The sequence below is a fragment of the Gnatocerus cornutus genome, chromosome 10 (genome assembly GCF_029298725.1).
Source record: "Gnatocerus cornutus isolate USDA-ARS CGAHR chromosome 10, icGnaCorn1.1, whole genome shotgun sequence".
Classification (NCBI taxonomy): domain Eukaryota; kingdom Metazoa; phylum Arthropoda; class Insecta; order Coleoptera; family Tenebrionidae; genus Gnatocerus; species Gnatocerus cornutus.
Window position 1 is genome coordinate 3,674,186 of NC_142242.1, and position 14,620 is coordinate 3,688,805.

Here is a 14,620-nt window from a genome sequence, read left to right on the forward strand (position 1 = left end):
CGGAAAACGATTAACAATCATTAAGAATTAGGATTAGATAATTAGAACAAAAAATGATAAACATCGTACGTCGTTAGGTGTATAATTGGTGGCCTAGACGCCCCTCAAATCAACAATAAAAATCATCTCGTAAAACACAGATCGAATATCTAGGAAGAGTTATAAACTCCCCAGAGATAATTATTTTGTTGTTGATGGATATCGAATATCTGTGATTAAATTCGACATTTTGGAGGGGGTCGATCTTCTTGATCAGTTCGGGCTAGGATACCTAGTCCATCTAAAAATAAAACAGTGTATTTTCGAGACCCACCATAATAAAGTAGGTCTCATTTACTAATGAAGAAAAATAAACGATGCTTTTGCAAAAGCACTTTCTTATATTTCTTGTGACTTTCTCAGTCACTCTATCCGCCGCAAACTGTAGCAAATTACAAGAAGAACAGTAAGTACTGTCGTCCGACTTACTAATATTAATCTCGCAATTGTAGAATTCAAAGATGGGCTAAAAAAATTGGAGACGACCTTTGGCAATTGGGAGAAGTTACGACCAAATTCAAAGAAATCGAAGCGGTATTGTTGATTATCAATAAAATCGTGAATAGTGACATGTCTTTTTAGAGCTACCTGTTTTTCAATGCCCAAGTGGAAACTAAAGATCTAGAAAAGCTCATTTATGAAGTTGGGGATGACATTGAGAGTATGATGGATCGCAAAAGTGACGCCATTAAGGTACATTTTCATGTTTCTTCAAAAAACATTTACAATTTCTTTCCGCGCTTCAATTGTGTATTTTTAGTGTATCTCCGAACGCGCGGAAAACGCTGCCGAAAACCGAGAATACAACAACTCGAAATTTCAATATTATAGCTCCAAGTACTCCAACCAAAGTGATGTACCATTACCAGAAGATCGAAATGAAACCGACACAATGTACTTGACAATGGAAGTCAATCACGACACTCACTTCTATAATTTAGCGGTTGATACAAGCAGAAGCTCCGTTCATGTCCCAATTAACATCTACGATAAACGTAAGTCTTTTCCGAGGTTTTTAGGTTTAAAATCGTGGTCGTAGACAAAGACCCGGCGTTCGCTATTCAATGGTCGGAGGAACTTGATGAAGTTTTCGTGCAGAATTACAATTCAGATCCTGGGCTCTCTTGGCAGTATTTTGGGAGCGCCTCTGGAATTTTACGACATTATCCAGGTTTGATAATTTTCTTTAAACTCACAGATTACAATAAGTTTGTAGCTAAAAAGTGGCACGAAATCGAAAAGGACGAATTTGATTGTCGGGTCAGAACGTGGTATATCGAAGCCGCCACCTGCACGAAAGATGTTATAATTATAGTAGACAACTCTGGTTCTATGGATGGTACATTTTGTTTACGCTACAGCTCAAAATTAGAATTATTTTTCAGGGATGGGTCGTCACATCGCTATTTTAACAGTTAATACAATTCTTGACACTTTCTCAAACAACGATTATATCAACATTTTGTACTATAGCAACGAAACTACGAATTATACAATCCCGTGTTTTAAAGAGCTTCTAGTTCAGGCTACGCCTGAGAATATAATAGCGTTCAAAGAGGCAATCGCTGATTTTTCACCGTCTGGAAAAACAGATTTGCCTCAAACTCTCCAACTGGCGTTTGATATTTTAGAAAGGGTAAGTCAAATCACGAAATTTCCACACTATGGTGTGTTTTCAGTACCGAGAGAAACGTGGTTGTAATACCCTCGACGAAGAAGGCAAAAGCAAAGCTTGCAACCAAGCAATCATGTTGGTAACTGATGGGTTACAAAGAAATCTAAGTGATATTGTTATGCGAAATAACCACTTCGACATTGGGAACATTCCGGTACGACTATTCACGTATTTAATAGGGAAAGAAGTGGTGAATGTCGATGATTTTCGATGGATGTCTTGTGCTAATCGAGGTAACAAACTAACTGCGGCACTAATATGTGTCAAGTTAAAGGAAGGTTTTAGGGTACTACGCCCAAGTACAGACGCTAGAACAAGTCACGACGTCGGTACTACAGTATATCAATGTCATTGCGAGACCTTTGGTACTACAGGCTGAAGATCATCCTATTTCGTGGACACACGCGTATGTTGACATGACTGTAAGTTTGTTTATATTGTCGATAGTTCTTAACAGAGAGAATTCTAGTATGACGACAAACAAGACGATCAGATTAATCTTCCCTATCGACTATTAACTTCAGCAGCGGTACCAGCGTTTGACCGAAAAAGTAATCGTAATAATGCCACCAGAGTCGCGAGATTACTTGGAGTTGCTGGAACAGACGTTCCAATTGATGATATAGAGAAGTTAACACTGCCTTATAAGGTATGAATTATAAGATACGAAGTACCATGAGAGTACCAATTTGTTTTAGCTCGGAGTCAATGGGTATGCTTTTATAGTGACCAACAACGGCTACGTTTTGATGCACAGGGATTTCCGACCCATGGTACGTCTAATTCTCTATATTTCTGTCTAATGTCTGTCTAAGTCTCAAGGGCACTTAAGACTGAACTACAACAGTATTGATTTGGTCGAAGTGGAACAGTTCGCTGGAGATTTGGAGCCAAGAGTCATTCCGCAACAGTTAGAGGAGTTGCGGAATAATATAGTCAACGGTTCTGAAGGAAGTATCCTGAAAACTCCAATCAAGTACCACTATGACGAAATGCGACGCGTAACCACCGATGATTACGATTTCTATTACGTTCCTTTGAACCAAACTCCGTTTTCTCTAGGTTTTGCTGTTCCTCACGACTACGGTCATTTTTCCCTTCAAGTTGAGGATGAGATAAAAAACGATAGACACAAACCTGGAGTGAAAATAACAGACTACTTTGTGTCCAATTGGAAGATACACCCAAAATGGTACCCACCAGACCAATTCAAGTAAATACTTTCATGATATTTTAGGGTTTACTGTAAGTACCATTACCTGGAGGGCCATGAGTTTGATACACCAGAAGACGAAATAATACATTTTTTGAAAAAAGTGAACGAGGACGATTTCGTCTGGGAAAAACAGTACGAAAGTACCGGCGCGGAGGAGCTGACAAAGGGTTGGTAGCTATGAAAACGTTTCTGTGATCTCTTTTGTTGACTCCTTTAGTTGACTGTGGGCGCAAAACCCACGAAGACAACGACTACTATTGTGACCAACATTTAGTCCAAAGACTAGTTTTTGACGCGAAAAACACCTTCGCCGCGTTTCAAGCGGACTCTTGGACAGAAACGGATAATTTGTTTAAACATTACAACACGACTCTTCGTTTTGTCGCCACCATGAGTGGTTTAACTCGCTGGGAATACATTTCAGAAGAAGTCGAAAATAACACTGATAAAGAGTTCGGAGAACTGCACTCAACAGCAATTGATGAAACGTGGTATCAAAGTGCTGTTATTCAACATCGATACAATATTGAGTCATTTGTATATTCGGTACCATTTACTTGGTCACCGGATGAAGATTTGTTGATAACTGCAAGTTATGCGGTTTTTCCAACGGATGCTGGTGCTAAAGCTCCTGGATGCGTTGTGGGTTTTCAATTTGCACACAAAAATTTTGTTGAGATTGTCCAGAATTTAACAAACACTCTTTCTGTAAGTTGCGAGCGCAGAACGAAAAAAGAATAATCGTCATAATTTTAGAATGAATGCGTAGATTGTGGGACTTGCGGCGGAAATTTAACGTGTTACATAGTTGATAGCGATGGCTATATAATCGTTTCGGAAGACTCCCGCGACACCGGACGCTTTTTCGGAGAAATCGAAGGCGATGTTATGAATTCAATGGTCAATCTTTCGATTTTTGAAAAAGTTACCATATACGATTATCAAGCGATTTGTGATCTCAAAGATGACAAAGTTAGCGACGCTAGCATTCTCTTCACGGTAAAGTTTCACCACGTTAACTTTCACGACTAATTTTACTTAATTTTAGCCAGTAGATTATGTTAAATTCTTAATTAATTGGTGCATAATGAAGTTATCATGGTTAGCTCTTGAAATTAATCTCCACAATATTTTAACTCCGTTCTACACTTTTGCTGCTGAAATCGCAAACGCGAATTCTGTTCCGAAAAAGAAAGATGACGAGAAGGATACCTTTTACGATTGCGAGAAATATCGAAATCTTTACGTTTTGCAACAAAAACTGTTCAACGAGGATGATGTCCCGGGAGAAATATCAGGTCCTAAGTACGAAGATTTTTTTTTTTTTTTTAAATAGATAGCATTGTGTGTTTTTTAGTTTCAGAATGTATTATCTGAAGAAAATCCCTCATAGCAACCTTTTGTTTGTGGCAATCAATGACACAATGCCAAGGGCAAAAGCTGACGAACTCAAGTCCCGCTACCAACATTCCACTACCCCTAAAAAAATAGAATATGGCGACGCCCTGAGTTACTCTTGTCAGAAACTTGATCTGAATAATCTTCCTAGACGAAGGCTTGCAGGGTGTTACAATGAACATCCTCTGGTACGAAGCAACGCGTTTTAATTTCATTTTAATTTTTTTTCCAGGAAAGCGAGATTAAAATCTGCGGCCAGTCGTCGACAATAAAAGTCAGCTTTATTGCAGCTACCGTATGTTTATTAAGTAAATATTTGTAAATATTGGAATGTGTTAATAAATTATTTTTCGATCTAACTTGTGAATTGTGCGGTCCTCAAAACTACAAATTTTTTTTTCGGTTACATGTCGTTTTTTTCTTCTAATTCTTCTTTGGTTTCATCGTTTTCGACGTTGATATCTCCAAAAATTTCATCAAAATTAAAAAGTCTGCTGATATGTTCTTCGATATCTTCCTCGACGTCTGGTTGGTGAACGATGCAGTTGTGCGATTCTTCTCTTTCTTCGTGGTTTTCTAGAGAATTGTATCGAAGAGAATCTAATTTTTCTCTTGGTGTCGGCGCTTGATAAGATCTGTGGTTGCTTTGGATGCTACTTCCAGAATTTGATCGTTTTCTTTTGCATAGATGGAAACATCCGCCCATCCATTCTGTCAATAGAGCTGCTCCTCCGAGAACAAAACCTATAGCCAAAAGAAGAAACATTCCTTGTGTGTCATCAAGTGTTAAAGCTCGATCTTCAGTAGACAAGCTTCGTATATTTTTTCCCAAAGAATTAGCCGCTAGGAGTTTTCCAGTAGCACGTCGAATCATTTCAAATTCAATGTCGTTTTTGAGTTTGATCATTATTCCGTTTTGGACTATTCTTAGGATGCCTGTATCCATAATTTTGCTGTAGAGAGCATTTTTGTTATAAATTATCCCAACTCCAAAAGGAACGAAGCAATGAGAAGAGATGTGAAGCAAGGACCGCTTGCTCCTGGAAAAAAAAAGCTAACTTGGAAAAAATAATGGTGGACTTACATTGTACTGAAGTTTGTCCGAACAATGTAATCTAGTTCTGATTTGGAGCCCAAAAAGGCGTACGGCCAAAAGAACGCTTTGGTAATATTTTTGAGACCTGATCTGACATCCGGAACCAGATCTACATTCTTTAGTAGCCTCTGAGTCGTTAAATCTGTGGCGTTTTCAAACCAGTGTTGCCAACCACCTTTGTTAAGAGTTCCAATTTGGTATCTACCACTTATAAGCTGTGCTGGTGTATCAACAGTAGCTGGATACACAGGAAGAGTAACAAAAGCAATAATAGAACCTGTATAACAAGCTGTTACAATAATCGTAAAAATCCAATAAAATCCAATTAGCAATCTCGTGGAATATTTATCACTTTTACTCCACGAATTTTTACTCATGAAACTGAAGGCGTTAGTGAAGGTTCCAAACACGTACCAAAACATATTTTCGACTTCTTCTGGACGCTCGATTATATGTCTAAGTGTGTGTTTATCGGAAAAAGCCAAAGGAAAAATCGCTATCAAATATACAATCGTAAGCGCCAACCAAACCCCCCAATGGAAAGGCCCCATTATTGCGCGATATTTAGGAAGAGCCGTCGACGTTAATGTAATAAAAGCGGCACAATCTTGAGAATGCATATAAGATGCGTCTATTGCTTTTATTCGTTCATCGGTGATGTAAAGACCAGCAATTCCCATGTTTGCTTTGGTCTCTTTAACTGAAGCGGTAACAGACTCAGCAGAACTAAAATATTTTAATTAGAGAAAATATTTCGTTGAAGAGACGCACCCTAATGAAAGCCAGTTTCTAGATTCTCTGTAATCTGTGGTGAAATTAAACATTTTTGCTAGCAAATTGACCAAGCGGATTTCGATGCCGTCCCACTGCACGTCGTAGTTTTCATCTCGATTTCTAAAAATATATAAAATTGGATCGTTTTAGACAGTATTTAAAGGATTTCAAGGTTTGTAGATCCGAAAAAAATGTTATTTCTTTAACAACTTCTGCATTTTGTAAATTTTTGGTATTTATACTGTGTAACAAAATTTTACAAAAGTCATATTTATCTCATTTAGAATATAAATATCATTTGTGTGAGTTGTCCCTAAGAAAAATAATAAATTCATTTGTTTCTCGTCTTTGAAATTAACAATTATATTCATAAAATTAAACAAAAGAATTAAAAAACCAATAATTATGAAAATAAAATGCTGTTTTACATTAAAAATTCAAAACACGATTTTTGTTCTTTTCCTTTTTGTTAGCAAATGGAAAATAACAGCAACCAAAAATTGCAGTTAGTGAAATGATCTTGATGTTCTCCAGATACTGTTTGTAAATGTCATTGACTTTTAAGACTCACGGATACCATGGCTTTAGACTCGAGGGGCAATTTCTACAAAAAAATTGAACCCTTGGCATAGCCGATTTGGAGATTTTAATGCCGAAATAGACTTTATACGCTTCCCAAAATTTTGTCGCGGAAATTATTTTGAGTTTTACTTATCTAATTGTTATATGTATAAAATACCCCCCTACGTAGATAAATAGATCCGCAAATAATTTACATTGTCATTTCCCACTTTTTAATCCGCAGTGAAGAAAACAGCGAAAACAGAATTTTTGAAAATATTTTTTTCTCTTAATATAACGACATTTTGACAAAACCAATGATGACATGTCAAAAAGTCCGTCATTTTTAACGATAAATATGAAAAAAATAACATAATTATTTGTGTTGTTATCGGACCGGGATAACATTCACCTATTGTTAAACAAATTTATTTTCTTTCCAATAAAATTATTTCCATATCACAGGAAGTGCTTTAAATTTGCAAAACCTTGAGCTACAATAAACATATTTCTATTTGTTTACGGACAAGAATTAAATACACAAGTCGACAGATAAAAACGAGTGATAGAGCGAGCATTAACGTTTTTAGGTCGAATGGTTTTTGCAGTCTTCGGAAAAAAGTGTTTAAATTCAGTCCCACAAGGATTGAATAACAGGTACTCCGGGGGTTTTTACCCCATTCGAATTTCGTTTTTTTTTGGCAGAATCATTATCTACATCGATGTCTGACTAGTGGTTAAAATTTTTGCACTTTATTCGGGCCACTCTGTATTTCCTATAAGAGGAAAATATCTGAAAATATAAACTACTTACTTTTCTATAACGTAAGGAGGCTGAGGAGCCACGCTAATGATAAATCTGTGCCCGGCAAATCCTTTCGACATTTTCCGGGGAAACAACTGGACGGAATTACTAGTAAAACTCCCGTTTCTCCACGACGTAAGAACTTGAGGAATACTAGATCCTAGCGCATCCGTGTACAACTTATGGGTGTACAAAATATATGGAAGTTCCTAAAAAAATAAATTATCCCCTTGGAAATCCCGGAGTTGGAAGACCTACAATATTCGAGAGAACAATTTTTTCCGATTTCGCAATCACCAATAAGTTCAAAAAAATTTGTGATTCTTCGCTCGCCAGAAATTCATGCACTCTCCATTGTGATGATTGCGCAACTATTACAACTTTATTAACAGTTTGTGGTCCTATTATGTATTTACATCTCATCACATCTTTGACAAAAAGGACGTAGTTGACACAACTGGCTGATTGTAGCAATAATTTTGGTACTTTGGTCAAGTAGTGATCGGTAATTTGTCCATGGAGGTACGGAATTGGAAACATTCTGAATAATCTTTCCAGTAAAAGATCTTGGCTCGTTTCAGTAAAAACATCGTAGAGAATCACAACCGTGCAGTCTTTTAATTCGTTGAGAGCGATCTTACTTAGTAAATTCACCAAAGATTTAGTTTGGTCAAAACGTTCTAAGCGGCGCAGGAATTTGTCTTCCCATTTCTGAAATTGCGATTTTTCATGGGATTTCTGTAACGCTCTTTTGGCTAAAAAGTGACTTTCTACTATTAGAAAACTTAGCAGGAAGGAGGAAATAAAGACACCTTTCATTGTAACGATTGATCAAAAGTGATCGCTGGTGATTTATATTTATTGAATTATATTATTTACTGTTGCGGTTTGGTTATTAAGACACGCAAGCTGGAGATGACCCATTTTATTATTCACGGTAAATGCCGAATAACTGATTATGTGGAATTTTAGTGTTTGTAGTTTGATATCATCATAGTCGTTAATAAATTAAGTCAAACCCAATTTGTTTGGATGAGCCAATGATCTAATTTAGCATATTTGCAGACTGTATTTTTAAACCTTAGTAAAATGGATAGTTTGTCTGAATTATCCGCATTTACACAGATAAAGGGGAAACCTTTCTGATAAGCTATCTCGCGGTTTCCTTTAATTTCGAACTGGAGCTTCCAGACAAAATTCAGTTTCCCGTGTAAGATGTTGTCTTTTTTGTAACAATGAAGTTGTGTGTGTTTTCTTTAGTTAGTTTATTTTTTACGGTTAATGGCCAAAATGTCCAAAATGTGCCCGTAGCTAATCCACCAGGTATACGTTTAGTGAGATTTCAAAAAAAAACAAAACTCCGTTTTTTTGGTATTTTAGTTCCTACAGTTGACCATAATGCAAAACCTTCCGGTTCTAACTGGCCGGGTGGTTGGGACAAAGATCGCAGTGTGTTAGGAGAATGGCTCCTTACAGGCTGCTGGAGTAACAATTGCGGAATAAGAGAAGTTACCGATATTGAATACGAAGGATACGATGGATGGTATAACAATATGGCACGTCCAGACTCTGGAGCCATTGGTAAAAAATCTAGTTAAAAAAATACGTAAAGAACATTTTTACTTTAAGATCGTCCACTGTTGCGACGATGGCCTGCGGCTTACGAAGATGGTAGTTATGCTCCCGCTGGTTCAACAAGACCAAATCCTTTCACTTTAAGTGACGATTTGTTAAAGGGAGAAACTGGTACTAAGTCTAAAGTTGGAAGAAACGCACTTTTTGTATTTTTTGGTATGCCAAGTTTTTTCCTAAACAAACTATTATCAGGTTGTCAACAGGTCAGCAAGTTGTCGAAGAGATTTTAGATGCTCAAAGACCAGCTTGTCCTCCGGAATATTTCAACATACCGATACCAGAAAATCATACATACAGAAAAGAAACAGGTCACACACAAATGCCTTTGTTAAGAACTCGATACGATCAAAGAACGGGTTATAGTCCCAACAACCCGCGACAACAAGTTTAGTGTAAGATTGTTAAAATTTCCTCAATGAGCAACTTCTTGTAGCTGAACGAAATTACACCTTACTTTGATGGTGGGCTTTTTTATGGGATAACAAAACAATGGGCGGATCAGTTGAGAACGTATGAAAATGGAACTGTTGATCCAGATGGACGACTCGCGTCGTCACACGATGGGCTTTTCCCGGCGTACAACACCCAGCGTCTTCCCATGGCTAATCCTCCACCCCCAATCTACCACTCTATGTTTATAAAATCTCACGAAACGGCTAAAGTTTCACGATTTTTCAGTAAGTTTTCCTATTTTAATCCCGAAACTAACACTTTTTCTAGAACTCGGGAATCCGCGCGGTAACGAAAACTCTTTTCTGTTAACTTTCGGCATAATGTGGTTCCGCTGGCACAACTACCTCGCTGAAAGAATTCGACACTTTCGACCGAAAGCTACAAGTGAAGAGATATTCAACGAAGCAAGAAAATGGGTGATTGCCACTCAGCAACAAGTTGTGGTCTATGAATGGTTACCTCAACTTCTTCTGGAAAGTCTTCCAACATATAATAAATATGATCCTAGTATAGATCCCCAAATCGATCAGTTCTTTCAATCTGCTGCGTTCCGATTTGGCCATACTTTAGTAGTACCAGGCGTATACCTACGAGACTACATCAGAAATGGATGTAAAAAAAAGTTTGAAACTTGGGGGAACGAAACCGTCCGCACGTGCAACTCATTTTGGCGACCATATGAACCGATTGTTACAAAAGAAGGAAATGGTACCGAAAATGTGATTGATATTGATCGCCTAATTATGGGAATGTCCGTCCAGTTATGTGAAGAAGAGGACCACAAAATTGTGGAAGATTTACGAGGGAATGTTTTTGGTCCCTTGGAGTTTCCTAGAAGAGATTTAATGGCAATTAATATTCAAAGAGCCAGGGATCATGGCATCCCTGATTTCAACACTGTACGGAAAGCCTACGGGCTGAAAAAGAAAGATTTTGCAGAGTTTAGTCACCTTAACCCAGAGGTTATATTTCTATTATTTTCTTACTGATGGTTAAATTTAATAATTTTAGATAATAGATACATTCCGAAATTTATATCAAAACGACAGCGACAATATTGATCTTTGGATCGGGGGGATTCTTGAAACAATGAATAAACCTGGAGAAACGTTTAGCACGATTATTAAAGACCAGTTTGAAAGAATTAGAAACGGTGATCGATTTTGGTTCGAAAATAAAGCAAACGGGTGAGATTATGAACTTAAAATCTAACAATATTTGAGCTCCTCGCAGTTTATTTTCAGAGGAAGAAATAAAGAGAATTAAAAACATTAAGATATATGACATTTTGATGGCTGTCACCAAAATGGATGCTGAGGACATACCCAAATTTCCATTTAATGTTGCATTGAAAACAGGTAAATCTTAACACGATAATTACAATAAACAAAATTTCATTAAACTTCAGATAAAAAATTAAGAGAGAACTGCACGTTAATTTCATCGACTTGTCGAAATTTAACTTGTTACCACTTAGAGCCGCTTACCACATCTAAACTGAATGAAAGCTGTAGTGTTGGAAGAACTTACGACTATTTTAACAATAGTGAATTGTCTTATATTCTGACTTTCACGAGTCTTGGAGCTGTCATCGCAGGTAAATATTCGAGAATTTTCCCTTAACACGTTAAACAATTATTTTAGGATGCTTCGGAGTCATCTTTTTGCTGATCAAAATAAAAAAAAGAGAATCTCATCTTCGATCAGTGCGAGAAAATGATAATACGAGAAACACATTTAAGAACGAAAAACAAGTTCACTATCCATTATTTGTCGGTTTGTATATCACACCATTTCTTCCAACTCTGCATATTATTGTTTCTAGTAAAAGAATGGTTGAGCTATAGAGTACCACCACGAAATGTCGTTATTATATTAAAAAACGACAGAAAACTCTTGGAAGTAATGTCACCAGCAGGCGAAGTCCTCCGTGCTATCGATCTTTCAATGTCAACCAAGAAAGTCGAAATTTACCACATCAAAGACGCTCCATATCTCATTATTAAGTGTAGTCATGACTACGATTTGGTACGCGGTCATTTTTAACGAACTAAACTAATTTCCAGATTTTAGGTCTTGAAGTTCGAAAGTGACTACTTAAGAGAAAACTTCATAAGCACTTTTGAACCATTTGTGACAAATTCTGGATTGACTAGAGAAAACATAACAACTTTCAACTTATCAACAGCACTAAAGAAAGTGCACACAAAAGAAGATCGGCAAGTTCTTCTCGAACGATTCTACCGCGTGGTTTTTGCTCAAGCTTTCAAAATAAAATATTCCGAAAAAGAACTATTACACGTTGACCAAAGTCTTGAAAAGGAAATCATTAACACTGAATTAACAATCACTGAGTTTGCTGAAGCCATGAGCATGCGTCCCAAGGATGAGTTCGTTAGACGGATTTTTGCTCTCGTTGATAAAGATAAGAACGGTTTTATTTCGTTTAGGGAGTTCGTGGATTTGCTAATCATTTTCGCCAATGGATCCGAAGAGGAAAAAGCGAAGCTGTTGTTTGATATGTATGATGTTAACGCCGTCGGATACTTAACTGAAGAGAACTTTATAGCGATGATAAAGTAGATCTTACTGTGGCACGACAATTTTTTACAGTTGGTTTTAGATCATTTTTGGCAACAGTTGGTGGTAAAGTTGAGGAGGATAAACTACAGACTACTATTCAAGGAATGATAGAACGTGCGGGACTTGGCCATAAGAAAAAATTAGATTTCCAAGATTTTCTCAAACTTTTCGGACAAGACATCAAAAGTCTCAGTAAGGCAAAACTTAACTTCAAAGGGGTGAAATCTCAGGATCGTCAATCGTACTTGGAACAAGCCCGAGACACCATTGAAAACATTTATGAGTATGATTGTTATTTCTTTCCGCAGTTTCTTTAATTTTGGTAATTCAGGAGCCGTCAGGAAATTCAAGAGCGTTTCCAAGGAGAAGTGGGACACCAAGCCAGAGACACGAGTAAAATTATCGACGAAAATCAGGCAGAATCCATTAAAACTCAGACTGTTAGCAACCCGAAATTCGCTTTTGTTAAATACATCGAACTAAAATCGAAAGAAATTTTCTGGTTGTCGCTTTACACCTTAGTTCTATGGGCTATTTTCATTGAGAGAGCTTACTGTAAGAGAATCATACTAAGAAGTTTTTATTAATTGTGTCTTTTAGACTACACGGTGGAACGAGAGCACTCAGGTCTTCGCAGGATTGCTGGTTACGGCGTCACTTTAACTCGCGGAGCTGCGTCGGCTATGATGTTCACGTATTCGTCCCTTTTGGTGACAATGTGCAGAAACACAATAACTTATTTGAGGGACACTGTGGCTAACAAATACTTTCCTTTTGACGCGTCTGTGGAAATCCACAAATACATCGCAATTTGGGCTTTTATCTTCACTGGTAAGTAAAATAATTCAATTGGAAACATTCATTGAGTTTTTTGAAGTTGTGCATATTATTGGACACGCCTTTAATTTCTACCACATTTCTACCCAAACCGCTGATGATTTAACGTGTCTTTTCCGGAACTATTTCCATGCGTAAGTTGAAGGTTACAAGGAATTCGTTGTAAGGCGTCTTTTCAGAACTCATGAGCTGCCAAAGTTTCATTATTGGTGCTGGCAAACTATAACAGGCTTTACTGGGGTAGTACTAACGATTATTTGGTCGCTTATTTACATTTTTGCGCAAAATATTGTGCGACGGGAGATATACAATTGGTTTTGGTACACCCATAATTTGTATCCTCTTTTCTTCATCTTTATGATTCTACACGGCACTGGAAGACTCATTCAAGTAAGTAAGATGGTAACTTGAAATTTCTTGTGATTTCTGGTTTTTGTAGCCACCTTTCACTCACTACTTCTTTTTGGGGCCTGTCATTCTTTTTACGATCGATTCTTTGATTAGTATCAGTCGGAAAAAAGTGGAAATTCCAGTCTTGCGAGCGGAAATACTTCCATCAAGTGAGTTATCCTTCCCAAAAACACTCGCGCAAATAAAGTTTTATTAGATGTCACCATGTTGGAGTTCCGAAAACCTGAAAACTTCCAATACAAATCGGGACAGTGGCTCAGAATAGCTTGTCTTGGATTAAACAAAAATGAATATCATCCCTTCACTTTATCGTCTTCGCCGGACGAAAACACTTTAACTGTTCATATTCGAGCAGTGGGCCCTTGGACCACAAATCTGAGAACTTTGTACGACAATAGGAACAAAGCTCAACTTAGTCTTCCAAAAGTAAGCCTCTTTGGGTCAAATCATAAAAATTATGAACGATTTTAGATTTATTTGGATGGTCCGTTTGGAGAAGGCCACCAAGATTGGAACCAATTCGACATTTCAGTCCTCATCGGCGGCGGAATCGGCGTAACACCTTTCGCAAGCATACTAAAGGACGTCGTTTTTAAATCCAACCAAACCCGGTGCAAAAAAGTGTATTTTATTTGGGTTTCCAGGACGCAAAAACAATTCGAATGGCTCGTTGATATAATCCGAGAACTTGAGTACAAAGACAGGAAAAACATCATTAGTTGCCATATTTTCATAACTCAGTTTTTTGAAAAGTTTGATCTGCGTACAATTTTCTTGTATATCTGTGAACGACATTATCAGAGAGTCTCAAATCGTTCGCTTTTCACCAACTTGAAAGCGGTGACTCATTTCGGACGCCCGAATTTTGAGCAGTTTTTCACGACGGTGTCTTCGTTGCATGATCAAGTAAGATTTTGTAATTGAGAGGTTTAGAACTAATGAAGTTTTTAGGTGCATTCTGTGGGTGTTTTTAGCTGTGGGCCTCCTTCTATGACGTCCAGTGTTGACTCAGCCTGTAATAAGTTAAACGGCGCTAAGTTTCAACGATTTGAACATCATTATAAAAACTTTTAACTTTATATTGTGCTTTATAATTATTATAAATGAGTGAAAGAACATGTTGGTGTTTGATTACAA

At 37.3% G+C, this 14,620-nt stretch overlaps 3 protein-coding genes and 1 pseudogene across 3 annotated transcripts; 2 read left to right on the plus strand and 2 right to left on the minus strand.

The window, feature by feature from the left end:
• Positions 1–247: 247 nt before the first annotated feature.
• Positions 248–4,687, plus strand: Ca-Ma2d (Ca[2+] channel Muscle-specific alpha2/delta subunit). The gene is made up of 18 exons (XM_088047573.1): positions 248–445; positions 492–573; positions 622–732; positions 800–1,034; positions 1,079–1,210; positions 1,256–1,378; positions 1,425–1,675; positions 1,719–1,947; positions 2,000–2,136; positions 2,184–2,363; positions 2,413–2,487; positions 2,530–2,906; positions 2,952–3,097; positions 3,148–3,638; positions 3,687–3,929; positions 3,979–4,235; positions 4,288–4,516; positions 4,561–4,687. The coding sequence occupies exons 1-18, from the start codon at positions 357–359 to the stop codon at positions 4,648–4,650; spliced, it is 3,477 nt and encodes a 1,158-aa protein (XP_087903699.1). The 5' UTR covers positions 248–356; the 3' UTR covers positions 4,651–4,687.
• On the minus strand, positions 4,642–6,379 carry LOC148167226 (ionotropic receptor 21a-like). The gene is made up of 2 exons (XM_088047574.1): positions 5,413–6,379; positions 4,642–5,368 (listed from the first exon to the last, which is right to left on the minus strand). Exons 1-2 carry the CDS (start codon positions 6,102–6,104, stop codon positions 4,732–4,734), a joined length of 1,329 nt encoding a protein of 442 aa, XP_087903700.1. The 5' UTR covers positions 6,105–6,379; the 3' UTR covers positions 4,642–4,731.
• An 829-nt stretch (positions 6,380–7,208) lies between these two features.
• On the minus strand, positions 7,209–8,436 carry LOC148167227 (ionotropic receptor 21a pseudogene; annotated as a pseudogene).
• Positions 8,437–8,739: 303 nt separating this feature from the next.
• LOC148167228 (dual oxidase 2-like) lies at positions 8,740–14,601 on the plus strand. Its single transcript, XM_088046982.1, has 21 exons — positions 8,740–8,887; positions 8,945–9,145; positions 9,194–9,355; positions 9,403–9,584; positions 9,633–9,876; positions 9,920–10,614; positions 10,664–10,839; positions 10,886–11,010; positions 11,061–11,249; positions 11,297–11,428; positions 11,478–11,680; positions 11,726–12,231; positions 12,276–12,518; positions 12,567–12,790; positions 12,836–13,066; positions 13,113–13,206; positions 13,252–13,462; positions 13,512–13,632; positions 13,680–13,909; positions 13,955–14,389; positions 14,435–14,601. The coding sequence occupies exons 1-21, from the start codon at positions 8,800–8,802 to the stop codon at positions 14,555–14,557; spliced, it is 4,815 nt and encodes a 1,604-aa protein (XP_087903108.1). The 5' UTR covers positions 8,740–8,799; the 3' UTR covers positions 14,558–14,601.
• The last annotated feature ends 19 nt before the right edge of the window (positions 14,602–14,620 follow it).

What these genes read in the sequence shown, in the direction of transcription:
- LOC148167228 (XM_088046982.1), top strand. Translation starts at nt 8,800, where the DNA reads ATGAAGTTGTGTGTGTTTTCTTTAGTTAGTTTATTTTTTACGGTTAAT. An exon ending in CCAACAACCCGCGACAACAA is followed by an intron (nt 9,585 to 9,632) that starts GTTTAGTGTAAG and finishes AACTTCTTGTAG; the next exon opens with CTGAACGAAATTACACCTTA. An exon ending in TCTTGGAGCTGTCATCGCAG is followed by an intron (nt 11,250 to 11,296) that starts GTAAATATTCGA and finishes CAATTATTTTAG; the next exon opens with GATGCTTCGGAGTCATCTTT.
- LOC148167226 (XM_088047574.1), bottom strand. Translation starts at nt 6,104, where the DNA reads ATGGGAATTGCTGGTCTTTACATCACCGATGAACGAATAAAAGCAATA. An exon ending in CGGACAAACTTCAGTACAAT is followed by an intron (nt 5,369 to 5,412) that starts GTAAGTCCACCA and finishes TTTTTTTTCCAG; the next exon opens with GAGCAAGCGGTCCTTGCTTC.
- Ca-Ma2d (XM_088047573.1), top strand. Translation starts at nt 357, where the DNA reads ATGCTTTTGCAAAAGCACTTTCTTATATTTCTTGTGACTTTCTCAGTC. An exon ending in GCAAAAGTGACGCCATTAAG is followed by an intron (nt 733 to 799) that starts GTACATTTTCAT and finishes GTGTATTTTTAG; the next exon opens with TGTATCTCCGAACGCGCGGA. An exon ending in GTTACAATGAACATCCTCTG is followed by an intron (nt 4,517 to 4,560) that starts GTACGAAGCAAC and finishes TTTTTTTTCCAG; the next exon opens with GAAAGCGAGATTAAAATCTG.